The sequence below is a fragment of the Sodiomyces alcalophilus genome, assembly GCF_042370955.1.
Source record: "Sodiomyces alcalophilus JCM 7366 unplaced genomic scaffold ACRALscaffold_8, whole genome shotgun sequence".
Lineage (NCBI taxonomy): Eukaryota > Fungi > Ascomycota > Sordariomycetes > Glomerellales > Plectosphaerellaceae > Sodiomyces > Sodiomyces alcalophilus.
The window spans coordinates 1,126,193-1,151,879 of record NW_027263539.1 but is presented as its reverse complement, the minus strand read 5'-3'; the positions used below and the strand labels follow the sequence as shown (position 1 = coordinate 1,151,879).

General features: G+C 54.7%; 11 protein-coding genes across 11 annotated transcripts; 7 read left to right on the top strand and 4 right to left on the bottom strand.

Moving 5' to 3' along the window:
* Positions 1-1,031: 1,031 nt before the first annotated feature.
* Positions 1,032-2,747, top strand: ACRALDRAFT_1072539 (uncharacterized protein; the record flags this gene model as incomplete). Its single annotated transcript, XM_071017993.1, has 2 exons — positions 1,032-1,473; positions 1,582-2,747. The coding sequence occupies 2 exons, from the start codon at positions 1,032-1,034 to the stop codon at positions 2,745-2,747; spliced, it is 1,608 nt and encodes a 535-aa protein (XP_070871694.1).
* Positions 2,748-3,564: 817 nt separating this feature from the next.
* On the top strand, positions 3,565-4,031 carry ACRALDRAFT_1065741 (uncharacterized protein). The gene has a single exon (XM_071017208.1). It carries the CDS (start codon positions 3,668-3,670, stop codon positions 3,995-3,997), a length of 330 nt encoding a protein of 109 aa, XP_070871693.1. The 5' UTR covers positions 3,565-3,667; the 3' UTR covers positions 3,998-4,031.
* A 469-nt stretch (positions 4,032-4,500) lies between these two features.
* Positions 4,501-5,466, top strand: ACRALDRAFT_2112185 (uncharacterized protein; the record flags this gene model as incomplete). The annotated part of the gene is made up of 1 exon (XM_071023565.1): positions 4,501-5,466. The coding sequence occupies one exon, from the start codon at positions 4,501-4,503 to the stop codon at positions 5,464-5,466; it is 966 nt and encodes a 321-aa protein (XP_070871692.1).
* Positions 5,467-6,161: 695 nt separating this feature from the next.
* Positions 6,162-6,971, bottom strand: ACRALDRAFT_1072537 (40S ribosomal protein uS13; the record flags this gene model as incomplete). Its single annotated transcript, XM_071017992.1, has 4 exons — positions 6,162-6,478; positions 6,610-6,708; positions 6,835-6,864; positions 6,947-6,971. The coding sequence occupies 4 exons, from the start codon at positions 6,969-6,971 to the stop codon at positions 6,162-6,164; spliced, it is 471 nt and encodes a 156-aa protein (XP_070871691.1).
* Positions 6,972-8,043: 1,072 nt separating this feature from the next.
* ACRALDRAFT_1072536 (uncharacterized protein) lies at positions 8,044-9,251 on the top strand (the record flags this gene model as incomplete). The annotated part of the gene is made up of 3 exons (XM_071017991.1): positions 8,044-8,089; positions 8,165-8,722; positions 9,118-9,251. 3 exons carry the CDS (start codon positions 8,044-8,046, stop codon positions 9,249-9,251), a joined length of 738 nt encoding a protein of 245 aa, XP_070871690.1.
* A 1,197-nt stretch (positions 9,252-10,448) lies between these two features.
* On the top strand, positions 10,449-13,400 carry ACRALDRAFT_1052437 (uncharacterized protein). Its single transcript, XM_071015730.1, has 5 exons — positions 10,449-10,908; positions 11,099-11,346; positions 11,409-11,675; positions 11,736-12,845; positions 12,916-13,400. Exons 1-5 carry the CDS (start codon positions 10,818-10,820, stop codon positions 13,009-13,011), a joined length of 1,812 nt encoding a protein of 603 aa, XP_070871689.1. The 5' UTR covers positions 10,449-10,817; the 3' UTR covers positions 13,012-13,400.
* A 200-nt stretch (positions 13,401-13,600) lies between these two features.
* Positions 13,601-15,279, top strand: ACRALDRAFT_1044680 (uncharacterized protein). The gene is made up of 2 exons (XM_071015365.1): positions 13,601-13,846; positions 13,945-15,279. The coding sequence occupies exons 1-2, from the start codon at positions 13,647-13,649 to the stop codon at positions 14,915-14,917; spliced, it is 1,173 nt and encodes a 390-aa protein (XP_070871688.1). The 5' UTR covers positions 13,601-13,646; the 3' UTR covers positions 14,918-15,279.
* Positions 15,280-15,428: 149 nt separating this feature from the next.
* Positions 15,429-16,343, bottom strand: ACRALDRAFT_1077830 (uncharacterized protein). The gene is made up of 2 exons (XM_071018691.1): positions 16,032-16,343; positions 15,429-15,970 (listed from the first exon to the last, which is right to left on the bottom strand). The coding sequence occupies exon 2, from the start codon at positions 15,825-15,827 to the stop codon at positions 15,504-15,506; it is 324 nt and encodes a 107-aa protein (XP_070871687.1). The 5' UTR covers positions 15,828-15,970; positions 16,032-16,343; the 3' UTR covers positions 15,429-15,503.
* A 518-nt stretch (positions 16,344-16,861) lies between these two features.
* Positions 16,862-18,102, top strand: ACRALDRAFT_2029836 (uncharacterized protein; the record flags this gene model as incomplete). Its single annotated transcript, XM_071020621.1, has 3 exons — positions 16,862-16,952; positions 17,161-17,716; positions 17,787-18,102. The coding sequence occupies 3 exons, from the start codon at positions 16,862-16,864 to the stop codon at positions 18,100-18,102; spliced, it is 963 nt and encodes a 320-aa protein (XP_070871686.1).
* A 1,380-nt stretch (positions 18,103-19,482) lies between these two features.
* ACRALDRAFT_2070671 (uncharacterized protein) lies at positions 19,483-20,298 on the bottom strand (the record flags this gene model as incomplete). Its single annotated transcript, XM_071022162.1, has 1 exon — positions 19,483-20,298. A coding segment is annotated over one exon (816 nt), but the record flags the coding sequence as incomplete, so codon positions are not given.
* Positions 20,299-21,866: 1,568 nt separating this feature from the next.
* On the bottom strand, positions 21,867-24,861 carry ACRALDRAFT_2029834 (uncharacterized protein; the record flags this gene model as incomplete). The annotated part of the gene is made up of 3 exons (XM_071020620.1): positions 21,867-21,880; positions 21,918-24,513; positions 24,718-24,861. The coding sequence occupies 3 exons, from the start codon at positions 24,859-24,861 to the stop codon at positions 21,867-21,869; spliced, it is 2,754 nt and encodes a 917-aa protein (XP_070871684.1).
* Positions 24,862-25,687: the final 826 nt, after the last annotated feature.

Sequence of the window (25,687 nt, the reverse complement as noted above, 5' to 3'; positions counted from 1 at the left end):
CTGAGGTGTATCGTGGAAGCTGGTTGGCTAAGCGTGGGGATCTTCGGGAACGACAACGGCGTGCGTATTGGATTTGTTTTATTTATATATGTACATATGAGCTTGGAAGACAACGCGGCCGATCAAGCTGCCGGTTCAAGGTATTCACAGGAGAAAGGTTCATGAGCGAGGTATGATGCTGTGGCCTGGTAGCGAAATAATACCCCAATCAACTTTTACGAAGAACTGTAGATACTTATCCACCCGAGATACCTTGAAATACCGTGGCTAAGTAGACGCAGGTAACTGCTTTCTTTCCACACGGCTTGCTGGCAGATGAGTGCGGAATCGAAGTAATAATACGTGATGCATACTCTATTTGTCGTTATTGGAATGTGGACAGCTCAGAGCTGTATTCGTATCTGGTGCAACTACTTGCGAATCACGGAACTCAATTACCCCAGAGCAATACCTGTTACCTTAGATACGGACAATCGGTCAGTGAGGCAAGTTATCTACTTCGTACACGTAGAGGGGGTTCAAGCCTCTTATCAAGGTCCATTCGTCATCCCTGATTCGCTGACGAGTCATTTATTCTCATTGGATGCGGGCGTCGTCGTGCCTGGCTGTTGCCTTTCACGGTGGCGCAGACAGCCAAGCTACCTAGGTACAGCAACGAGACACAACTGTCGAGTGAATGTACTTACAACTTCACGCAATAGGCAGGGGTAAGTGGGTACACTTGCTAGACATTTATGTCGACTTTCTGTACATACCTACGTAACCAAGCATGTCATCATTCAGAAACCCGGGGCAAGCTGCGTCACGTTGTTTACCCCGTTTCTAGGCCGCGTCTCAGCACTCCCTTTCTCATTCCCATCACTCCCACACCACGACGACAGTCTTTCGTCGTCACTCATCATTTCATCCCGTCAGGCCATCCATTTTATTTCTTTCTTACCGGACACGCAACACAGGTCACTTCTCTCACATCAACCATGAAGCTGTCCACGTCCGCACTCGTGCTCGGCGCAGCTTCGGCGGTTGCCAACATGGACCAACAGGTCCTCGGCGGCGACGGCGCTGGTGCCGGCGATGGCTTCTTCGAGTCCATCAAACCCGCTGCCGAGTCCTGGATGGACATGTTTGGCGAGAAATTCAGCGACATCACCGCCGAGACCAAGGCTGTCTGGGACGAGCTCGTCTTGATGGCCCCCGATGCTGTCAAGGCCTTCAAGCAGAACGCCGTCCCATCCCGGCCGAAGCCTCATGTCCGACGCCCCGACACACAGTGGGACCATGTCGTCAAGGGCGCCGACGTGCAAAGCATCTGGATTGAGAAGGGTGGCGAGAAGCATCGCCAGGTTGGCGGTCGGCTCGAGAACTTCAACCTCCGGGCCAAGAAGGTGGATCCTTCCAAGCTTGGCGTCGACAAGGTGAAGCAGTACAGCGGCTACCTCGACGACGAAGAGAACGACAAGCATCTATTTTACTGTAAGTTTTTCGGCTCCGGCGCGCTCCATAGTGCCCTCTCTGGCCGTCAGTCGCCGTCTTGGTCGCCGTCTTAGTAACGTTTTTTTTTTTTTCCTCTTTTTCGCATAGGGTTCTTCGAGTCCCGAAATGACCCAGAGAACGACCCCGTCGTCCTTTGGTTGAACGGCGGCCCGGGCTGCTCGTCCCTGACTGGCCTCTTCCTCGAACTGGGCCCATCCAGCATCAATGACAAGATTGAAGTCGTCAACAACGAGTGGTCCTGGAACAACAATGCTTCGGTCATCTTCCTCGACCAACCTGTGAACGTCGGCTACTCCTACTCGGGCTCGTCGGTTACGAACACGGTTGCCGCCGGCAAGGACGTCTATGCCCTTCTGACGCTCTTCTTCCACCAGTTCCCCGAGTATGCCAAGCAGGATTTCCACATCGCCGGCGAGTCTTATGCTGGCCATTACATCCCCGCATTCGCCTCGGAGATTCTATCCCACAAGGACCGCAACATCAACCTCAAGAGCCTCCTCATCGGAAACGGCCTGACGGATGGCTTGACGCAGTACCCCCATTACCGCCCCATGGCCTGCGGCGACGGCGGCTACCCGGCTGTACTCAGCGAGAGCGAGTGCCAGGCCATGGACAATGCTCTTCCCCGTTGCTTGGGCCTGATCAAGAGCTGCTACGACTCGGGAAGCGTGTGGTCCTGCGTCCCGGCCAGCATCTACTGCAACAACGCCCTCATCGGCCCCTACCAGCGCACTGGCCAGAACGTTTACGATATCCGTGGCAAGTGCGAGGAGGGCGCCGGCAGCCTTTGCTACAAGGCACTTGGTTATGTCAGCGACTACCTGAACCAGGAGGAGGTCATGTCCGCCCTGGGTGCCGAGGTGTCGAGCTACGAGAGCTGCAACTTTGACATCAACCGCAACTTCCTCTTCGCCGGCGACTGGTTCCAGCCCTTCCACCGCCTCGTCCCCAAGATCCTCGAGGAGATCCCTGTCCTGATCTACGCCGGCGATGCCGATTATATCTGCAACTGGCTGGGCAACCAGGCCTGGACCGAGGCGCTCGAGTGGCCCGGCAAGAAGGGCTTCAACGATGCCGACCTAGAGAGCCTGACCGTGGCCAACGGCGACGGCGAGGAGTACGGAAAGGTCAAGTCCAGTGGTAACTTTACCTTTATGCAGCTCTACGAGGCGGGCCACATGGTGCCCATGGACCAGCCCGAAGTCTCGTCCGACTTCTTCAACCGCTGGCTTGCTGGAGAGTGGTTTGCTTAATTCGCGACGGGCCTGTTTTGTTCAGCAGCTCGACAGTGTTGGCTAGAAGCATTGTACTGCAGAAGGGGGAGGAGGACATTCAAGCATCAAATATGGGGATTGACAGTTTTGCCGAATAGAAATGACACAATTGCCTTTTGAGAAATGAACGCTTCTCAGTCCTTCGCCTGTTTTCCTTTGGGATATGCTTTTCTAGTAAGTACGGAGTAGTCACCGCCAAAAGTCAACCTTAGTCTTCGTCACCAGAAGTCAAACTGTTCGCCCTATTCCAACTCTACCGGCCTTTTCACAGGTATAAAAAGGGTCGACCCCTCGATTGCACTCCATAACTCCACGCACCAGTCTCTCTCCTAGTCCTTCCGGTGAATCTGTCGAGCTGCCCGAGGACGTTAACTCGCTCGAGTTCCTGCAGTTCACCGGCTTCGACGACGAGGTGGCCCGTACGATTTGGCGAGTATGGAAACGGCGTGAGAGGTCTCACTGGGTTATCAACGACGCCCGGGATCTGTCTGGCTAGCCCCTATCGAGAACGACATGAGGGGTTGAAGAAGTTCATCTTACTACAAGTTCATAGCCATTTACTTGATTTGTGCTTCTATGAGAACCTAAGAAGTATATTTACCATTAGCACTTTATCCTGCTAATAATATAGCTACCGTGAGTAGCTAAAACAGATGCAGCTAATATAAGACCTGTTATTCCGACTATAGTATAGACATAGATCGTTTGGGATACTAATAAATAACTACTGAACAACGGTCATAAACTACTCTTAACGTTTTGGACACGTTAGATTACTTGATCGCCAGGATCAATTGACGGATACGCTTGTTGGTTCGATCGAAGCTAATGGTAATAGTAGTAAGTAGTAATAACACCTCTTCGTCTTTGTCTTTGTCTTTGTCTTCCTTTCTAAGCCCATGCCCCCGCCCACGGTTATCCTGTTCTTATTACGAGGCAACGGAACGCGTCGCCTCCTGCTCCGTGGATTGACGATGTCTGCATCTTCTGGGTCGTCTCTCGAGGGGTATATCTCCCCTCTCTGCCACCTGACATGGAACCAGGGGTTCTCCAACTTTGCGGACGGGAAAGGCATTATCCCTGACGAAACGGCGACTCGCCGCTTCCGTAGCCGAACCGGAATCAAGAAGAATCATGTCGGAATGCGTTCTTCGCTTGAGCCATCCTGGAAGGTACTATACCGGCTTTGGCGACGTGGATTAACGATAGGAAGATTGGGATGCAATTAGAATTACAGTCGGCGTAGCCGATTGACCCCGTCGGAATAACTTCACCCAAAGAATAATACATAGCATTCGCTTGCGTAGGTGCTGTAGCATGGACGTCGGAACTTTAAGCTTATTAACCACAGTCCCACTTCTTTAGCCTGTGACGTAACCAGGCTGCGAAGATATGGGGAGCGGATGAGTCATCATCCTTGAGCGAGGTCGACGTCAGACCATACGAGGCTTTTTGACAGCCCCTCCCCCGCCAACGGCCGTACGCAGTACACACGAGGATACCTAGAAAACATCGCGGAAAAAGTACTACCATTTCAACCATACCCGGTGAACCAGCCTTCCGTCCTACTACTTGTCGTGCCGGAAAGTAAGACAGAGAGCGAGAGAGGACCAAATCAATTTCTCTCATATCATCGTCGAATTCACACACCGGCGACCCAAAATCCCAAAGACCTAAAGACTCTGGTCGTCCAACTCCCTCCCCCAACCAGCGCATTAGCACCAAAAGCACCATGTCACGCCAAATAAACCAACCGTCCAACCAAATCAAGCTGACCAATGTGTCGATGGTCAGACTCAAGAAGGGGAAGCGGAGGTTCGAGATCGCATGCTATAAGAACAAAGTGCTGGAGTACCGATCGGGAATCGAGACAGACCTGGACAACGTGCTGCAGATCCCGCAGGTATTCCTGAACGTTTCGAAGGGACAGACTGCGCCGAAGGAGGATCTGGAGAAGGCATTCGGCAAGGGAAAATCGACGGACGATATCGTGCTGGAGATCCTGAAGCGCGGAGACATACAGGTGGGGGAGAAAGAACGAGCCGCGCAGTTAGAACGCGTGCAGAATGAGGTGGTGAGCATGGTGGCCTCGCGGCTCGTCGACCCCCGTACCAAACGGGTCTACACGCGCGGCATGATTGAGAAGGCGCTCGACATGCTCAGCTCGGCCGCCCACTCGGACAACACCAGCAAGTCGGCTCCAGCCAGCAGCGGCAGGGGCACGCCCACGACGGGAGGAGAAGCGGAGGAGGGCAGCGGCGGAGCCGAAGAAAACTCGTCGAACACGCCGCGGCGGAGAGAGCACGTGTGGACCGGCGTGTCCACGACAAAGTCGGCCAAGAGCCAGGCCTTGGAGGCCATGAAGGCGCTCATCGCCGCCCAGCCCATCCCCGTGCAGCGCGCGCGGATGAAGCTCCGTGTGAGCTGTGCCACCAACGTCCTCAAGCAGGGCGTCAAGCCATCGGCGGGTGGCACCAGGGAGGACGGGACGGAGGAGAAGGCCGGGACGGTCAAGGACAGGATCTTGGGGTATTTCGAGCAGGTGGAGAGCCAGGACGTCGTGGGATCCGAGTGGGAGGTCGTCGGGTTCGTGGAGCCCGGCGCGTTCAAGGGTCTCGGGGATTTCATTGGGAACGAGACGAAGGGGCGGGGACGAGTCGAGGTGCTGGATATGGCGGTCACCCATGAGGACGATTGATTGGAGGGGAGGACCAGGGCAGACCTCTGCAGCTCTCTTGCAACTCCTGCCCAAGCATTCGGTATCAAATGTATCATGTTTAGCATGAATGTTTTGTTCTAGGCGGAGAGCATGAATCTCTTTTGTCTTTACTGCATTTCAATACTTTGTTACCATTCCGTTCACTCTTGCTTTGCTGTTGAAAAAACGAATCGACTATGAAAGGAGGAATCAATTGACACACTCGGCGCTGGAACTGCTTGCTATCTTCCTGCCAGTCCACCTGTCGAGATGCATTGGCCGGGGCGTACTTGGCATTGACCATTACTGTCTGCACCTTCAAGACAGTATGGAAGCCGGCTATAGTCCTCACTGCAGTCCAGCCTCGCATCAAGGTCGCCAAGGTATGTATTACCCATGGGCCCGCGATAACTAGCCGACAAAGTAGTGTCAAGAAGACACGGCACAGAGCAACGCACCGACGACGCGACAGGGTATTTTGGATGCCGTTTTTTATTTTTGGTCTGACGAACTCGGACATATCTAGAGTATCGCCATCCGCCTGCCTCATCGCATGCCGAAAAGCAGGGCCCCCAACGATGAAATACAAGGAATCAAGATGGGAGCGAAAATCATTCCTCGTCGCGCCTGTCCCAAAACCGAATCCCTGACTGTTCCGCAAGAAAACCCGCTCCCTGTTGGCTTCACTTTCCCGTTTAGCCACCCCTCTTCTTGGAGACACCGACGGTCCGGCCGCGGCGGCCCGTGGTCTTGGTGTGCTGACCGCGGACGCGGAGGCCCCAGTAGTGACGGAGACCACGGTGGGCGCGGATCTTCTTCAGGCGCTCGAGATCCTCACGGAGCTTCGAGGCGACTCCGTTGGCGAGGACCTGGGCGTCCTTGCCGTCGACGATGTCGCGTTGTCTGTTGAGGAACCAGCTGGGGATCTTGTATTGCTGGGGGTTCTGGATGATGGTGACAATCCGCTCGAGCTCTTCGGAGGTGAGCTCACCGGCGCGCTTGCTCAGGTCGACTGTTGGAAAAGAGATGACTGGTTAGCCCGCCATCCCACCCAGTCTGTAGTGTAGATCAATCGAGATCCTCCTTCCGTCCGGATCGGCTTCCAACTCTCTCTCTAAGGGGGTGCATGGGTGGGCAACGCACCATCGGCCTTCTTGCAAACAATGTTGGAGTAACGACGACCGACACCAGCAATCTTGGTGAGGGCGTACATAATCTTGTCCTGACCCCGAACGTTGGTGTCTATAATCAACTGTTAGTTCCCATGTCCGTATGTCGAGTCGTATATTTCCCATTCGCGGTAGCCAGAGGCGTGGCTAGCATTGTAATCGAGAACGTCATGGACTGTCGTCGAGGGCGAGAACATACTCAGAAGTCGGAGAATGAACTGGAAGTTCGCTACACAGACAGCAAAGTCAGCAATTATCTTTCTTCGTCGCGTCACACGAGACAGCGTTATTATCAATATCGGGGGACTCACTCTTTTCCCCTGATACGAGCGACATGCTGGGCAACTATATCACCGACGATGCCTTGATGTGCTGTTATTGTCGACGGTCGGTCGTTGCGAAGTGTGAAAGCCGCAGGAAAATTCTGGTGGGCTGGTTTGTAGAGATTCTCGCTTAGGGTGCCCGGGTTTCCATTGGCCGGGAGATGTGTTGTGGGGTTACCTTTCTGCCCTATATTAGGTCACGTGGTAGTAATTTAGAAGAGGGGCTGCAGGCTTACTCATCCAAATAATCCATATCCTTCCGAACAGGAAGCTGCGAAACGGGGATCGGATAGGATCGACTACAACTACATGAACACTGGTCTATGCAGTTCGCATCCGACGAATTTCCGCTCAACGGAATCATATACCGAGTATCATTCAGCCTTCGGTGACTGGCAGTCAGTTGAAGTTTTGGTCTTCTCTCAGTTTGCTCTCAGTTTGGCTTCACATACACTACGGCTAGAAGCGACCGCGAGGATCCTGGTGAAGTGATCGGTCAGATGTCAAAAAGTCGAGCAAACCTCTCCCAAGCCGATGACCGGCCCCGTGCGCCTGAATTAAAGCATGTAGGCGCCCGTATGTAGGGCAGTTGTTGGCGCACTCTACGGTTGCATGAACGGATGCTATTGCGTAGGAGTATCGATTCACACGCAATCCCTCCAATTAATTTGCCTTCTTCCACATGACGAGTCAAAAACTACGAGTAAAGTTTGTCGAGTCTCCGTTTACAGCCTCGATACCTCTAGGATTGCCTGCCTGTCAGTGCGCTCATCAATATGACGGAAAGTTGCGGGGAGTATATTCACATTTCATGAACCGCCTTCAGGGGCATAAGGAAACGGTTACTATAAGGCGCAATAAGGAGATGACTCCGCTACAATGTTGACTGAGAAGTCGAACGAATTTCCCAGGAGTTAGGATTAAATAGGAAGTCGCTGCCCACATCTCTATGCACCTGCCCTTCTTTCCCTTCCGCCACATCTTCCCTCTGAAGCCGATTCGGATGACAGCATATATCTATGAGTAGCAGGCCTGTTCATTCTGCATGCCTAGAACCTGATTCCTTTACAGTATGTGCTATCATCATGGTGCCTTTTTTCCCTTCTGACTCCTGCCCCTGGCCCCTCCGCTGTGAGGTCCCGACTGACCGGCCAAGTAGCCCAGTGTGCCCTAGGACCTGGGTAATCTATGCAATGGGTGTTATAGGCCGTGATACGGACGAAAGGGACCGGATGGATTGGGTCGTTGGCCCCGCGGGCGACTTATACTCGGTTTTCTCTGAACCGAGTGATAGGTCCACTGAACCCATCGCCCTGGTTCGCAAAGGAGAGGAGGGAGTCTGCTCGGGCGGTTGGAACTGCTTGAGCCAGGGCCAGCAGGTCGGTATTCTGTTCACCGTCATTTTGGTCACCGTTTCCCTCATCCTGGCCATGGCCTACTATTGCCACAATCGCAAGAACCAAGGCTGGACCGACGACGACGAAAATATAATCCCCATGCGACCCATCCAACGAAAGAAACCAGACAAGAAGTTGGGACGCTCCCCATCTATCGTCTCACGGCATACCTCGTACGGTCTGCCAACGATTCCAGGCGTTCAGCCGCCTCCGTATAATGTCATCGTCCTTCCTAGTCAACCCACAGTCTATTCGTATATCCAGGTCCCGAACCCCATTTTACTCCCTGCACCTCCAATGCATGTTTCCCAACCGACGTTGGTCCCTGTGCAGAGCAATCAGGGCACTGCGGCTCTTGCCATGCCAGGTCAGTCTAGTCACCCACCCCTTCAGCTCTAGGCTGGACTGCCCAATGCGCAGCATCACGAAGCTCACCGGAAGCTCCACTCCAGCCCAGATGCCAACACCACACCGGACTCGGTATGAGGCACAGCACCACGAATACGGCAGGTCTCCGGGGCAGACATCACTGCAGCAGAGGGTTCTACGATTCTTCCATATGTCGTCCGGCCGGGCAGAGACTATGTTGAGCTCAAGACCCCAATCAAGAAGCAGTTTGCCGGAGAGGCGGCAATCTCGCGAACCAAGAATGTCCGCCATTTCGGCTGAACTTGCCTGCGAGGGGCACGGAAATGGCAGACAAGCGGCCGTCACTCCCGTTGTCACAGCCTCTCCAAAATCCCATATGGCCACAGTGTACAGTGATGATTTTCTCCCTTCCCGCCACGCTGGCCAAATTCGAGGGACCACAAGATCAGATGCAAATGCGCGCGACTCCCCTAGTATCGCGACTGAAGAAGTGCAGAGTCGCAGAGTACAACCAGGAGGAGACTTGAGCCGATTCAGGGATAGTTCCAGTCCAGATTTGCCAGAACGACAGCCATACCTCGCCGGTCAACATCGGTAAGTGTGCTCGTCATACCCTGAAAATGGCTTCGTTACGCTAACGGGACCTATAGCCGGTCAAGCAGATACGGAACGCGGCGACGCCAAAGCAACGGGAAGCACGAGTCGTCATCTAGGCATAGGATAATGCGCACACTAATTGCCACCCTCGCTGGCGCAATGATAGGAATGTCTGAACCTAGAACGGAGTGGAACGACAGTGATGGGGGAAATGTGAAGGCAACGAGACGGGAGCGAGAGAACCGGAGGAGGCTCCAAGAAACCAGGTAACGCACCCCTAGAACACCCAGTTATAAGACAGGATGATCGCTAAGTAGAGCTCGGCGTAGATGCTGGGATGCCGTGGTTCGCGACAACGGCACGGATTCAGGTACTGAGAAGGAATCTGGCCCGGTTTCGCCGCAACCCTTACATCAGGGCGGCGGGCAGTATGGGCCACGTCGACTGGATCGCAAGACTTCGGGGCATCTATATGTCTCCTCGGAGGAGGCGAGCGACGGGAGAGCGGAGACGAGCTATAGTAACTGAACTAGCTTGAGGGGGTGACGCGGCTGCCGTTTATGCTTGGCGCGATTTCTCCGTCCAGGTACAAACAAGTAGAGTACACTTCTGTATATCATAAAGTCGTGGTGTAGTTCCCCGTAGCTAAGGAACACTTCGGTTGCTTAAAACACAGTGGGACGCAAAAGGCAACTACCCTCTCTGAATTCATACGTTGAAGCGCAAGCTGGGGGGTAAGACACTCGCTCACACTCCTCATGTGGTGAGCAGGCAAACTGCGACTGTCCTGGTAATAAGTAGTTAACTGGATAATACATGCACTGTTTGACCCATTTGCCACATCACCAACCTCAATGTTGAGCAGGTATCGTTAAGGAACTTAGTAACCTGGGAATGTTATGGTTGTTTTTCCAAATAAAAGCAACATGTATGAAGTAGTGGTCGGTTTATATTGGTAGAGGAAACGAGAAGCTTGATTATGTAATACGGTAGTACCCTAGGGGTACCTGCACCCGCCAACCCTGAAAATTGGTCCGTGCCTGCAGTTCCCCAGCCCAATGTCATCCCGTGGGCGCCGGCAGCGACATCATCCATGTTGGGGGAGCTTAAACCAAGCCCCGATGTCACCGAAACTCCACGCGTCCAGCACCACCACACCTTGCCAGCTGCCTTCCACACATCGAGCCAGGATCGCATCTATAACCTGTATCCGACCATCCCTTTTACAAGAGCATATTTCAGCTGCAACCGTCTTAGGCAATATCTGACACACTCTGCGGTGCGGGCAGCTGTCAAGTTGCTCACCCCTCCACCCCGTCCCCCCTCCTCCCTTTGACGGCTGCCTATCAATTGGATTGCAGGCACATTGCAATCGCATCGCGCACAAATCCTAGCCTCATCTCAACGGCTGCGCACTTTTCTCAGGAAAAGACTCTTTCTTTGACACGCTGTTTGTCTCACCGTGTGGCTTGCCGTGCCCCGTTTGACTTTCCACCATGTGGAATGACGAGGATAACAACCCATACGGCACGAGCTTTGACCGTCGTGATAGCTTGACCCATCCGACTTCACCAAGCCCAAGCTCTTGTAAGTACAATCTCTGGTCGGAGGCCTATCCTCCTGTCTCTCCAGGTCATCCCCGCGCCTCGCTCCGAGATGATGGAATCGTGGTTGCCCAGAGACGTCGAAGACGTCGAGGAACAGGGAGACTTGGATGACGTCCCACTTGGCAGTCCGCCTTGCTCACACGGTACTGACAATGATTGGGAAATCTTAGATGCTCGTGTTGACGTACTTAATACCCCGTCCACGGCGAGCGAGGATGCTCCTCCCAATGAAGCCGAGAGTAACGACAATGAGGCCTATTCCGCAGAAGAGGTCGCCCCGCGGCGCAAGCCTGGCGGCTACGAGAGTCGCATCGAGCAAATCCTTTACGAGAACCCGGACCTACCCATCCTTATAACAGACGCTGGCAAGAGCGCGGAGAGCGGTGGAAGATACATCGTCTACACCATTCGCACGGGGGTACGTTGGGCCTTCGAACACTCCTGCATCAACGATTCCCTGCTGCTGACGTTGAGCCCCAGAACCTTGAAGTTCGCCGGCGCTACTCCGAGTTTGCCTCTTTGAGAGACGCCCTAACGAGACTGCATCCCACCTTGATCATCCCTCCCATTCCCGAGAAGCACACCGTCGCCGATTACGCCGCGAATCCCACAAGTGCCAAGCAAGACCAGCAGATCATAGATCTACGGAAACGGATGCTGGCCGTGTTCTTGAATCGGTGTCGGCGCATGGAGGCGGTCAGAAACGACGGGGTGTGGTGGAGGTTTCTTGACCCGAATGCTAGCTGGGTATGGTGTTCGACCTGCTGGGCATGTGTCCCGCTGCTGCTTGTGCTGACGATGCTTTAGAGTGAAGTGTTAAATTCCAACCCGGTGGCTTCCATTCCAAAGTCGGTGTTGAAAGCACCTCCGTTGGACCCTGCCAACCCGACTCCCGGCCACAACTTCCTTCCCGTACCATCCAGTTCAGCCAAGCTGAAGGCAACTGGAGGTGGGAACGTTGATGCGACAGCCATGTCTGGCCACGGCGCCCAAGGATTCGGCCGTTTCCCCCCTGAAAGTCATACTCTCAGCGAGCAGGATCTGGACCCGTACTTCATTGCGTATGAAGCTTCCATCAAAGAACTGGAAGCTCTCTTGACGGGGCCCATGGAGAAAGTAAACCGCCGTACGCTCAGCCACCTATCGACCTTAGCCGCGGATCTTTGCGAACTAGGCTCTCGCTTGAACGCCTTTGCACTGTCCGAGACATCTCCTACCCTGGGACAGGCCATCGAAAGGGTGGGGCAAGCAGCGGATTCGTCCTACATCGCAACCGAGGAGCTCGCCGGGTCCCTTGGGGCAAGCTTTGCGGAGCCCATGCGTGAAAGCGCGCAATTTGCCGGAGTCGTCCGAAGCGTACTTCGATACAGGGTCCTGAAACGGGTTCAACAAGAACAGACCGACGAGGAGCTCAACAGGAAGAAGGCACTTCTCGAGGACCTGGAACGGAGCGAGGCCGAAGCCAGAAGGATTGAGCAGTATCTGAGTAACACCACGCAATTAAGCCCGCCAAAGCGGCCGACCAGCCTAAGGGAGCCGCCGAGTCCGCATAGGGAGAACGAGGACACGGCGTCGATCGACTCGGACTTCCCGCCAACACACGGGGAGCCGGCGCCCTCGGCAGGCCAGGGAGTCCCTCAGACGAGCAGCTCCCCGCCAGGTCATAGGAAGGCCCCGAGTGGTAACTCCATTACCAACAGGATCTTTGGTCCGATCCGTCATGCGATCCAGGGCGTTGCAGATGTTGACCCCGAGAGGACTCGCCGCGACTTGATCGGCAAGACGCGAGAAAGCATCGAGCAGCTACAGCAAGCCCAGGTGGTGTCAGAGCGCGATATTGGGGAGGCCAGCCAGAGCATCCTGAGCGACCTGAAACGGTTCCAGGCCGAGAAGGAAGAGGATCTGCGGCGTTATATGGTATGATATACTCCCATGTTCCCTTGGGCGGGTTCCTCTTTCGTGTCAGAAAACTAATTCGTCTGAATAGCTCGCATACGCCAAGAGCCAGATTGAGTGGGCGAAAAAGAACAAGGAGACGTGGGAGGAAGCAAAAGCGGAAGTGGCCAAGATCGATGAGAACTAGGAGACCGAGAAGGCCAAGCAGTCGGAGAAGCCCAGGCCGCTAGAGTCGGACGGCTGGGAATTCGTCGATTAATGATTCGGAAGCTACTACTGCCGAACATTACTAAGGGCTCTTCGCCCTGTTACAGCGGGCGATGCCAAACTACGTATAGATAGGTGGTCTTAATGATAGCGGTACGGCTGTCACGGTCTCACCCTGGGGAATTCGTTTGCAGTTCGCGCACGACGAGCTTGGCTTGTACAAGTTCAGCGGCAGGTCTGGTGGGACTAATCAGTGGCCAGCTTGGTGTTTACGTAGAAGTGGTATGATTCCTTATGATAAGCGTCCAGACACCTAGCCTGCGGGTGATCTGTTATACCAACTGCTGTTTTCCGTGGCGATATTGATGCTCTGAACAAGTTCCCATCTCGTTCCCTGCCGCCTCCGTGCATGGTTAGACTCCCCCGCCCCCCGCCACGCCATGCTTATCGATAAGCGATAAGCGATAAACGATTACCATCGGATAAGATAGGCGCATGGTGTCGTCTTTAAGGTACAAGACAGACCAAGGTTCGTCATTCGTTGTCTTGCGACTCGAACCAATTCAATTCTCCGCCTTTTTCCTCTACCCACGCAGCAGCCCGAATACACCCACCATGGACGGTCCCGAAGACAGGGTTCCTAGAGATGGACCTATCCAAGATATTGCTGAGCCTGGCATCCGGATGCGTCGAGAGTTTCTCCCAGCCCTGAGGAGAGAAGTCGCGAACCTGCTGCATCGCAACCAGACCGGCTTTCCAGGCGCGCAACCTGTCAGCTTTGCGCGGAGACATCTTCAGGAACTTCGGGAAAAAGAGTGAGTTCACCATCAGGGCCCCTTTTCCACAATGCATGACATGGCTTGGTCGTTTTCTGTGCTGACGACGGGCCTCTTCCCTTGGTCTCTCGCCGCAGCTACTTCGTTTGTGAAAAGTCCGACGGCATCCGCTACCTACTATACCTGACGGAAGAAAACGGGAGAGAAACGGTGTACCTAATCGATCGAAAGAATGATTTCTGGCACGTTGGCAACACGAGCGCGCACTTCCCGCTCAAGGACGACATGCAGGCTTTCCATACGCGGACAATCATCGACGGCGAGCTGGTGATCGATGTGGAAGATGGCAAGAACGTGCCACGCTTCCTCGTCTTCGACTGCCTGGTGCTCGACGGCCAGGACCTCACGAAGCGCAGCTATGACAAGCGCATCGCCTACGTCAAGGAGGGCGTCATCAAGCCGTACAAGGAACTCTTCAACAAGTTCCCGGAAGAACGGGCATTCCAGCCGTTCGACCTGATCATGAAGACAATGGAATTCAGCTACGGCATCCACATGCTCTTCAACGTGGTGCTCCCGAATCTCAAGCACGGGAACGACGGGCTCATCTTCACGTGCGTCCAGGCCACGTACAAGCACGGCACGGACAACAACATCCTCAAGTGGAAACCCCCCGAGGAGAACACCATCGACCTGCGACTGCGGCTGGAATTCCCGACGATACAGCCGGGGACGGAAGGGTGGGACTGGGACGGCGTGGACGAGCCGTTCGTCGACTACGAGAGCGTGCCCCGCGCCGCGCTGTGGAGCTTCCTCGGCGATGGCCGGTACGAGTTCTTCGCGGATCTGCATATCACCGAGGAGGAATGGGAGACGCTCAAGCGCGTGGGCGACCCGCTCGTGGACCGCATCGTCGAGTGCCACAAGGACCACCACGGCCGCTGGCGCCCGCTGCGCTTCCGCGACGACAAGGCCGAGGCCAACCACATTTCCACGGTGAACAGTGTTCTTGAGAGCATCGAGGATGGCGTGTCGCAGTCGGACCTGGAGACTGCGGCCAAGGACATCAAGGAGCAATGGAAGCTGAGGGCCAGCAGGGCCAGGAGATGAACACGGATGCGGATGGTGTGTTTGTTGCACCGGAGCCTGGTCCGGCAAGTTCATGTGTCGTTATTCTAATAGAGGCTTCGCGTCTTTTTCGCATGTCCTCCGGGGACATCTTGGATGGATCGATCAAAAGAGTCGAACAGAGGGAATGATTTGCATTTGCGGCGTTTTGGAGGGCGGGTTTTCGTTTTATACTACTATGCCATATTGTACTAGGTAACTTGGGGATTGGCATCGAGGGGCGGGAGATGGGAGTTGGATCCGGCGTTGAACCTGATAATATACACATCTCATAGTGCGTCGATACGGCATTTGCCTCTAGAAACAGATACTTAGTAATTGTCCATCCAGTTTGAACCCTTCCGAGTCATTATGCTAGGATGGCTGCTAATGCTTCCCTGGTCTTCAAATTGACGGTCCTGTGACGCTGGCTACGATGCAGGGTCCATGGCCGCCGTCACGAAATCGTAGATTAGATGCGAGGTGGCAAGCGAGCAACACAAAACAAACGAGTGCGGGGCTTTTTTCAAGTTTTTTTTATACGGATTTCGGTTATGAAGTCACAGGTAAATACGTGCCTGGAGAAATATCATATCACATCAGAGAAATTCATCAACAGACGAAGCTGCATTTGTAGTCGAAGCAAACTGCCTTTTCTGATTGTCATTGCCATTCCGGTCCAAAAAATGCCCACGTCCTTCCGCGGTGTCATCAGCAGCATGCCCCTTTTCATGAGCCTCTTGTTTTCATAAACACTTCGTCTCAACGTCATGGTTTGAATACCGACGACGGAGTTTTCTTTGCCACAGCTCGACCCGTTGCGTTGCTTGTCCTTCGTCCACTCCGTAGATTGACGTCCCGCCCTAACCGGCCAGAAGTCTGCCAAGCCCATCTCTCCCATTGTCCACTTCATCCCGTTGGTGGGTTGAACAATTCGAAAGCATGGCGGGGCGTGATGGCGGCTATCACAATTCCAAAAGTCGATCAGGGCGTTGTGTAAGTGGGCACCGCCGAGGAGCAGTCTCAGGTCGAGATGATGTGCGAGGTGTTTACTTGCTATTGTGGAGGTTAGACGACTGGCGGAACAAGGCACATGCTCAGGAATAGGTAAACTCACGATCTGGCCCTCATCTTTCTTCTCTTACGCTTGAGGCGACGAACGCGCTTCTTTCTCCACTTGGCTCTCATCGTGGACGACTGGGAGGCAAAGTTAGTTCGTCTTGTCCGGCATATATGACGTGGGTTAAGGTGCCGGAATGAGCGCCGGTCAGTAAGCAAGTGGAATTCGTAGACGAGCAATTGGTTTGCGCAAGAAGCTCAGACCGCTCGCCACGATGCCCAGCTTGCACTTCTATGGGCGGCAACCAGCTCTGGATAGACTTGGAGGGGCTGAACTCACTTATTGGTTCCGGATGAGAGGTGTTGGTGATGATGCTTGTGGGATTGATAGGGATCACGGAGCAGTCGCTTTTGGGGTTTGGGGCGGATTGGAAGTAGGGCAGAAAACCCTCCAAGGTCACGTGGTAATTTAATGATCCGTTGTGACCTCACGACATCCCAAGGGAAGGAACACTACACCAGGTGCCTGTACTTTTGATCAGACACTGTACATTACACTGTGCATCGTATCTTCGAGACACGGGTAGATCTGCTACGCGGGAAGGAGCCATGGAAACCGCCTTCCCTCTCCATCAGAGCCTGCCTGCGGGTTTTGACACAAATTTGAAATGCATTCTGGGAGGAAATTCAAACACACAAAGTTGACAAAGACTGAACTCGTACACTCTCAGTTCTTGTCACCGGCGCGATTCATTGCTGGCAGTTTACCCCTGAAATCCACACTCTTCATCCTCGAAAGGAGACGCAGGGTATTCTGCTAATTGAGCCTTGTCGTCGTGTTGTGATTCGTGCACTCACGCTGAGAGGACCACTGAGCTCCTCATCGCCATGGCAGCTTCCCAGGGTGAACATTCCGAGGATGTCGAGGTTCAGCCTGTAGCACACATCAAAGTCAAAGTTGATGGTCTCGCGGGACTCGGTGAGGTTTTTGTGCTCCAGAGTCGGGATTATGGGGCCCACTGCTGACGATGTACTCCCTTTCAGAGACTATTCCTCTGTATCCAAATTCGATTCTGAAGTTCGGGCGAGGGGAGTGAGTGTTGGTGTTGACTAACACGTTTGCTCTCCTTCACCAAGCTAATGGTCCATAATTGGGAGCAGTTATCCTCGGAAATACAATCTACAAGGACTGTCCCGAGACCATCTCGAGTTCTACGTGATCAACTTTGATGAGCAGCTCCCCGCGCTCTGTTATATTCGGGACAGACAGTCGCAGAACGGAATCCGAGTGAACGGCCACTTCCTGGGAGCCCAGGACGCCATTACCCCTGGTCACTGTCTACAGGACGGGGATGTCGTGACTGTCCCTGTCGGCAAGAAAGGCGGCAAGGTTTCCGGAGACTGCCGTCCACAGCTCACGTTCTATTTCTGCCAAGAACTTCCTGAGCGGCCGCCGTTCAGCTTGAAGCCTCTCCAGCGTAAAGAGGCGGGGTTATTTTCAAATCGCTACCGTATTACTGACCGGCCCATAGGCGATGGCGCTCATGCGAAGGTCTACCTATCCGTTGAAAGTGCCACGAATAGGCAGGTCGCATGTAGAGTAGTAGACATGGACGCCCTCCGGCGTAAAAGGGACGCCGAGAGCACGTTGAGACGGCTGCGGCAGGAGGTTGACACTCTTCGCCAGCTTCATCATCCCAACATCATCTCATACGTCCACGCCGTCCAGTCCCCCCATACTCTGTAAGTTCAGACACCATTTGGAGATCGATGTCGCCGTGACACTGTCGAGTGCTGACTTGGCCGGACCCAGTTACTGCTTCACAGAGTTGGCTACGGGCGGGGACCTATTCTCTTTCGTCCAGCGTCGATTGCTTTATGGCCCGGCAATCCGTGAAGGGGACCTAAAGATGATCGTGCGGCAAGTTGTCGATGGAATCAGTTACCTACACAAGGCGGGCGTCGTACATCGAGACTTGAAGCCCGAGAACGTCCTGTTTGCCATTCGCCCGACTCCGGATTACCGCATTGTCCTCAGTGATCTTGGCCATTCAGGGCTACAACACCACAGGCTTAAATCCCTCGTGGGCACAGAGCAGTACATTGCACCGTATGTCGTTCAGCGGTAGATGTGCTTTCTCCTGCGCGTTTGGCTGATACACTAGTAGGGAGATGGCTGTCGATGGCTCAGATGCTCAGCATGGTTTCCCCGTTGACATGTGGGCGCTCGGCATTCTAATCATGTTCATTATTGACAGTCAGGAGCGCTACCATTTCCATGGACTCAACCAGAAACAAGTCGATGACAGAGTCGATGGTGTCTGTATGAACTCTTGCATGAAACTGACCACCTCGGCGCAGCGATTCCTCAAAGAATGCCTCAAGATAAACCCTGACAAACGACTTACGGCAAGCCATGCTGAGAGGCACGGCTGGTTCAGGGCTAAAGCGCACCTCGGGCGATTGGAAAAACTCCAAGAGCAGATTAAAGCGTCGTGGAGTACTACACGAAGAGTGTTCTCGATGGTAGAGACGATCCCCGACATGGGCAGGCCCTCGCTGAAGCAGGACGTCGCTAGCAGGCAACAGAAGACCGCTGGAGAGCAACTTGAACTTGAGTGTTCAAAACGGCTCGCAGTAGCATCAGCAGATACCTGTGCGGGTTCGGCCGACCGAAAAAAGGCCAATCAATCGAGAATGAGAGTACCCAGCGGCCAACGCAACCAAATCAGTCTCCTCTCCAAGTATCTCGACCACGAGGAACTGGAAAAGAACGAGTCGAGTTCGCCGGTTGGTCATGGTCTCTTGAGTTCTCTGCAGTCGATCCCCGAGACACTGTTTATACATTGCCATGGGGAAGAATCAGAGGAAGAACGACCCTCGAAACGAGCCAAAAGACAGAAACAGGCCGACTTTCAGGATGACGTCGGATCTGGGAACCGACTTCTTCGGATGCAAATGGGACGTGAAGACAAATGGGGTTGGGGACATTCCCGTTTACGTCCACGATTGGGGGTACAGAAAGGCCTTTCCTCCCTTGGTCACTAAGGGCTCGTCGGGGGCCTGTATGAAGGTCCGGGAGTTCTTGCTATCTTTAGGCCAGATGAGAGACGAGAGTTGAGAATGTGTGTAAAGACGGTGGAGAGTGGCTACAAGGAGTGACAAGCTAATATATAGCCATGTATCCTATCCTGCTTTGATTTGTTCATTGGAAGCTAGGAAGACTTGTTTGCAGATGAGAGCGACAATGAAATTTGCTACGCAATGGCCGCCAAACCCAACTGGAGTGATGAAACGAGGCACGAGGAGGAAGCTTTAAAACTCCATGCCCATCGGAGCTAGGTAGCTCCCAGTAAAAGTGTGGCTTCGGGATCAGTTCCATCGGGTGGAAATTGGAGTGGTTTGAGCTCTGGAAAGGCGGCAGCGGCAGCGGCATCGGGGTCGACCGAGGGCCTCAGTAGAGGGTCCAAGAGCTCCTTGATCTGAGCAGCCTGGGTCTCGTCCCTGGCCTGCAACTTAGCAAGGTCCTCGACAGCGATGGTAGCCTCAGACGGGGTCAGTGGCCGCTCCCTCTCCCTCTGAACGGCATCGGCGGCCCGACCTTGCAAGAGGCGGTCGGGGCCAGAGCGGGCGTCGGAGAAGGCGAGGAGATTACCCCTGCGGACGACGAAAACGCGGTCGATGCAGTCCGGGTGAGCGTCGATCCAGCGGGCGGCTTCGAGGAGGCCGTCGTAGGAATCATCGTGGACCTTGACGGGGACGAGGCGGACGGGGAGGCCGCGGCTGCTGGCCTCGGGGAGGCGGTCGTGGAAGCGGGTCAGGAGGCCGAGGCGGCTGAGGGCGCGGGGTACGGCGAGGAGGAGGACGTCGAGGCGGTAGCGGGCGTTGTAGAAGAGGCGGGCTAGGTGGACGAAGTCGTCTGGGTGGCGGCAGGCGCTCTCGAGGAGGACGTCGAGGCGTCGGTGGGCGGCGTGGGAGGCGGCGCGGTGGAGCCAGCGGCGGGCGTCGGGGCCGGTGGCGGGGGAGGCGAGGGGGGCGGTGGTTGGGTCGGAGGCGAGGGATTGGTAGGCTGGGTGGTAGGTCTTGTAGGTGTCGGCGATGAAGTGGGCGGGGGGTTGGCGGCGGAGGGAGGTCAGGGCGTCGAGGACCGGGGGGGCGAGGCGGGTCTTTCCGGCGCCGGTTTGGCCGACGATGAGCACGGCTATGGGTGGTTTCGGGTCGGTGGGGGAGAGGACTAGTGGGGATGGTGATAGGCTTGGAGGTAGCTCGGCGGGGAGGATCTGGGTGGTGAAGATGGAATCGGAGGTTTCTTGGGGGAGAAGGTAGGAGGAGAGGTTGGGTGGGGGAGGCATGGTGATGTGTGGTAGTATCAAGGCAGTATGGGATAAAAATGAAATACACAAGCGAGAGGACTGGTCCGAGGTAGTTATAATAATGAGGTGAGGTGAAGGAAGGGTTGGTGATGTGAGGGTTTTAAACGTGAGATGTTTGTCAGGAACCTCGACCTGATTATTACCACCCTCCCCAATCCCTTGTACCTATTACTTTGTATTTCCCACATATATAACATGGAAATATCTTTACCCGGAATTCGCATTCTATTCCGCTTTTCGAGACCAAACTTTGCCATTTGGTTCACGGCCATTGACATTCGAGACACCCTATTCTCTAAAGTCGTAATAGTTCTCAGAGTCTGTATAGAAAGCCCCCTGTAAACAGAGCATTAGCTATATATATAGGCGTCCATCCGACACTGTAGTGTCCTTCTACCATTTCCATCTCATGATAACACATACTGAATCCCTAATACGGACTCAACGAGCTGTCTGTACTTGTCCGCACAACACCGTCTCACAATCATTGCATCAGTTACTGTATTGTCTCTTATTCTTCTCCGCTAAGTATGCCAACGAGACACACACCAAGGAACTGAACCCGTCTCCTCGATATATACCACTACGCAATGTCCCAACCAGGAGCTGCAACGTGCGGTCTCACGGTCCATGACCATGCAACAAAGACCGTCTCCCGGAGCTCCATATAGCTAAAGAAAGCATAACCTGTCCGTGCCATTGACCGCGCATGCAATTTCCATCCAGGACCCAAGTTGTTGATGCTAAGTAAACCGTAGAAAAGGCAAGAAACAATAACATCATCCTATGCCAGGCGGCCCACGGTGTTTAGTAACGCATATTTCCCCGTTGACCCCCTGTTTAAAGTGATGAAAAAAAAGGGCAGATTGTAGCCCTGACAACCAATCCTGCTTTAACCATACTGTAATCGACCAGACCAAAAGAAAGAGCAAAATGAGAAGCTTGAATAGAAAAAGAAAGAAAACGTTACTCCCTGCTTGTCGCCAGATCTTGGGCCCCAAACGCCAACCAAATTGCCGCAGAAGTAAGTCTCGTGGAAAGCAGATATCAACCGGGAGAAAGAGAAGAAAAAAAACGATACGAAGGACGAGTCGTTGAAGATGGTCGCCTGAAACCATCTTATGCTAGCCTCTACCCGAAACGCCCACAAAATAGGGCAAACACGTCGGCGTGCAACTCCATGACCCCGTTGCCCTGGTCCTCGCTGATCCTGTCCGAGGGCCATCCGGGGTTTCGTACGGGATATAGGGACCACCTGGCCTTTCTGCTGGGCCAAGTCCTCGAGCCGCTACCCCGTGGCGTCGCGTTGTGACACGACGGCAATCCCACGGCCGGTGCGACTTATGAGGCCTGCGACGGCAGGCTGCGCGGTGTGGAGTCTCCGCTTCGGTTGCGGCTCGTGCCATGATACGCTTGTTCAGACTTCGACGCTTCCGCAATGGTCGCCATTTTCTTTCGGACCATGGCCAACCGAGCGGAGATCATTTGAATCACTGTTATTGTTTGACATGTCAGCCTCCTCACGGACTCCTGTCTTGAATATGGTGCCATGTGTGGAAGAAAGAACTTACTTCGCCTCACAACCTGTTGGTCATCAGTGTCCAGCGAATTGGACGAGTCTCCCGCGGCCTGTTCGCCAGACGTTGAGTATCGCCTCTTGAAACTGTCGTCATCTGTGTCGAGCACCGCCTCGAGCATGTAGATTGCCGTGACGTAGGATATGACGCATCCCTCAAGGCCAACATTGGAAATCTCGTCGATCGCGGCCCGCTTGCTCATTTCCAGAGCGCGGTCGTACATCAGCTTCTCGGCGCTGATGCCCGGCGTGAGGTAGACCTGGTTCGTTTCGGATGCCGTCGAGGATCCCAAGTGCACACCATGATTACTCGGATGGCTCGCATGGTCTTCGGGTAGTTGCTTTTGCGCCTCAATCAGCTTCAATCGCACCACTTCCGTCTTCTCGAGGACTTCGTTGAAGCGCCCACGGACCCACTGCACCGTCGAGTTCATCCGTTGGGCCAGGGTATCCTTCGCCATGTCGACCGCCATGGTCCCCGCCTCGCCCTGCGTCCTCCGCGTCCACCAGACGTGGGCAATGTCCATGGCTTTGGCCAGCAGCGTCAGCGCCTTGACATAAAGCACGAGCGCCTCCTCTGACAGGACGATGACGGCTTCCAGTGTCAACCCGTCCTCCTCCGAAGCTTCATCAGCCGGAACACCTCCTAGCGCCAGGTCGGTCGATGGCGCCAACGGAACAAGCTGCTTGAACTTGACCTCGCCGAACCCGTACACGCAGTCGCTGCGATGCGCCAGTTCTTGGATCAGCTTCACCGCACGGGTATCCTCGCCCGTAGGCGCTTCTTGCCTGCCGTCCTCGAGCAAGCCGACATGGCTAGGCGGAGTGGGATACGCCGGGAAGGCGCTGTAGATCTGCGGTGGCGACTGTCCTTTGCTGAGGACGTGATGCGGCACCTTGAAGCCGAAAAGCCGGACACTGGCATCTTGGATGGCTTTGGTGATGAAACCCGGTGCCGACCCGGGGCTCCCGCTGAAAATCTTCTCGTACGACCCACGACGTTCGTGACCGGGCCCTCGTCCCTGCGCCATTTGTATGGCGTGCGATGGCTGTGCTCGAACCGCGCCCGACGTGGATGTTGGCGTGCCTTGTTGCGTTGCCCGTCGAATCATCTGACCGCTCTTGGGCGAGACCTGAAGGCGCGGGCTCGCCGCCATCTCGTCCGCAAACGCATTCACCTCGACATGCTTCTTCTCAACGACCACGTAGTCGCGCTCGAAAGCCACGTCCTGTGCTGCCTTTTCCTGTTCGGTCAACTCAGCTTCGCCAACGGGCCGCGCCCTGCTTCGGACCCCATCGTCGTGGAGGAACGACGATGGAGGCGAAGGGGTTGCACGAGCAGTGGGACGGGAACTCAAAGGATTAGCGACTCGATGTGGCCTGGAAGGAGCGGACACAGATGACGGTGGAGGCCCTGGTCGACGGATGCCGAGTCCTTGTCCGGCCTCCGGCCGTGGTGTGCTCTCACGGGACGCTCGTTGGTATCGTGATACCCCGGGAGCTTCTACTTGGGGAGACCTCGAGAGTGGCTCTCGGGTGGGCTGAGCTGACTGGGCCTCCTTTTGCCGTGTCTCTTCAGTCTGATGCCTGTAGGATGCGCGACGATTCATGGACGGGTCCTGTTCCGCCTTGGCCGCAGTCTCGACATCTCTCGTCGCCCGCCGTTCTGGTACGACCGCTGGTATTGTCGCTGGCGGCTGTGCTGGAAGGTCGTCTTCCACAACACCAGGAATCGGTCCAACAACGATAGGGTCGTTGAAGAAATCTTCGAACCTCATCCGCTCGACAGGATTACGTGTGAGCAGCTTGCTGATCAACTTCACCATCTCTTTACTGACTTGGGCATCCTTGGGATATTTCACCCTGTCCTCGCTAGCCTCGATTTTCCTCAGTAGCTCGACATGGTTCCTTGCCCGAAAAGGCGGGCGGCCCGTCACCATTTCGTACAACACCGTTCCGACGGACCAGAGGTCTGCTTTGGCATCATATCGTTCGTATCGAAGAATCTCCGGCGCCATATACAGTGGGGAGCCGCAGAGGGTGTCGGCTAGGGAGGTGGACGGCAGGACCCGGGCGAATCCAAAGTCTGCCAGCTTGAGCATGGGCAGCGAGGCGAGCCCGGCGTTGGGTATCAGAGAGTCGTCACTTCCCGACAGAATGGTCCGAGTGGTTTGCTCCCGGAACCCCGGAGACGGGAGAAGAAGGAGATTCTGCGGCTTGACATCCCGGTGGACATAGTTTTGCGCCCGGAGGAACTGGAGGGCGCTGGCGAGTTGCTGGAGGAAATGACGGGCCACAACCTCGTGGAGGCCTGAATTGGGAACAGCGGGATACTTGCGGGCCATATCGTGGGTTGCAGGATTAGTGCCCAATTTGTCGCGCTTCTTGATGAACATGGACAAGTCTCCCAATTCACAGTATTCCATGGCGAGGTTGATGTGTGTGGCTGACTCGATGCAGTCATGGAGGGCGACAATGTGAGGATGCCGCAGGGTCTTGAGAATCTTGATTTCGCTGTACAAATTCTCCCTGAGCTTCTTGTTGAGTCGGCTGAGCTCGACCGATTTGATGGCAACGAGGGCATTGGATGTCTGCAAATGTTGTCAGCAGCCTTCATACTATCATGCCTCTGTATTCTCCAGGCACTTGGCCAACGAACTTGGTGAACGCACACCACCCTCGGGTAAATACCCAAGGCGCGAGTACGGACCCTAGAACAGGTGGAAAACACGCGGAGAGAACACGGAAGAGCAAGCCAGCTGATGCAGAAAGGGGAAATATGGGGCGTCACTAACCCTGTGGTATCCCCTGTATACCGTCGCAAAGCTACCCTTTCCAATTTCGGCATCTATCCTAAAGTCACCGACACGATCACTGGCCTCGGCAGCATCACCACGGCGGCCCCGAGCCGTGGAGGTGGAAGGAAGTCGGTCCACCATATTGCTTTCCTGTTAAGCTTGTCCAGGACAGGGAAGTATGCCTAGGGAGGCCTCGAGGATTTAGATAACTCGACCGACAGGTGCTGTCGTCATATATATGGTGTTCTATCGAGGCAAAAATAAGGGCGAGAAGTTGAGACTAATCGCAGCAGTATAAGGAGGAAGGTCGAGTTCGAAGTGGCTGTGAAGGACGAGGGACGAGGCTGGCTAGCGGTCTAGTCGGTGTGTCGTGCTGATGCTTCGTGGCAGCGGACCAACGAGAGTGTAGACACGCCAGCAGGCATCCGATAGGTGGATGCGCCTATCTCGGTGCCGAGTCGACGAGGATGTCGGGGGATGGAGCAGAAGACCCCTTGTGCCAACGTACAACGTAAAGACAAGGGGATGAATCGCGATGCGGAGGATAGAATCAAGATGGAGGGCACACACCCCCAGGCGTAAAGGCGAGTGGCTTTGGATTTGGTAGACTTCTTGCGTATAAAATCGGGATGTGAGGGTCAAGTACGGAAAACGGCAGCCCAGGACGGCCGGACTGGGTGACGCAGAGCGGAACGTAGGTATCTGTAGCTGCGCAACCCAAGGTAAGCTGGGATGTTCCAGTGAAGCTTCATCGAATGCCGTATCAACGGGTAAAGAAACCAGAAGTACCTTTAGGGAGGAAACAGACTGAACCAAGATCAAATTAATGACTCGGAACCAGTAGAGCTGGAAGAGCGGTCGAACTTTGAAGGGCGGGTATGCTCAGTAGATGGTGTTGCGAGGCGTCGGTGACTCGGTGATGATGGGGATTAGGTACAGGGGGGTCTTTTTGGGGGAGTGGGTTTGA

What these genes read in the sequence shown, in the direction of transcription:
- ACRALDRAFT_1065741 (XM_071017208.1), top strand. Translation starts at nt 3,668, where the DNA reads ATGCCCCCGCCCACGGTTATCCTGTTCTTATTACGAGGCAACGGAACG.
- ACRALDRAFT_1052437 (XM_071015730.1), top strand. Translation starts at nt 10,818, where the DNA reads ATGTGGAATGACGAGGATAACAACCCATACGGCACGAGCTTTGACCGT. An exon ending in TCTACACCATTCGCACGGGG is followed by an intron (nt 11,347 to 11,408) that starts GTACGTTGGGCC and finishes GTTGAGCCCCAG; the next exon opens with AACCTTGAAGTTCGCCGGCG. An exon ending in TTGACCCGAATGCTAGCTGG is followed by an intron (nt 11,676 to 11,735) that starts GTATGGTGTTCG and finishes ACGATGCTTTAG; the next exon opens with AGTGAAGTGTTAAATTCCAA.
- ACRALDRAFT_1044680 (XM_071015365.1), top strand. Translation starts at nt 13,647, where the DNA reads ATGGACGGTCCCGAAGACAGGGTTCCTAGAGATGGACCTATCCAAGAT. An exon ending in CAGGAACTTCGGGAAAAAGA is followed by an intron (nt 13,847 to 13,944) that starts GTGAGTTCACCA and finishes CTCTCGCCGCAG; the next exon opens with CTACTTCGTTTGTGAAAAGT.
- ACRALDRAFT_1077830 (XM_071018691.1), bottom strand. Translation starts at nt 15,827, where the DNA reads ATGAAGTGGACAATGGGAGAGATGGGCTTGGCAGACTTCTGGCCGGTT.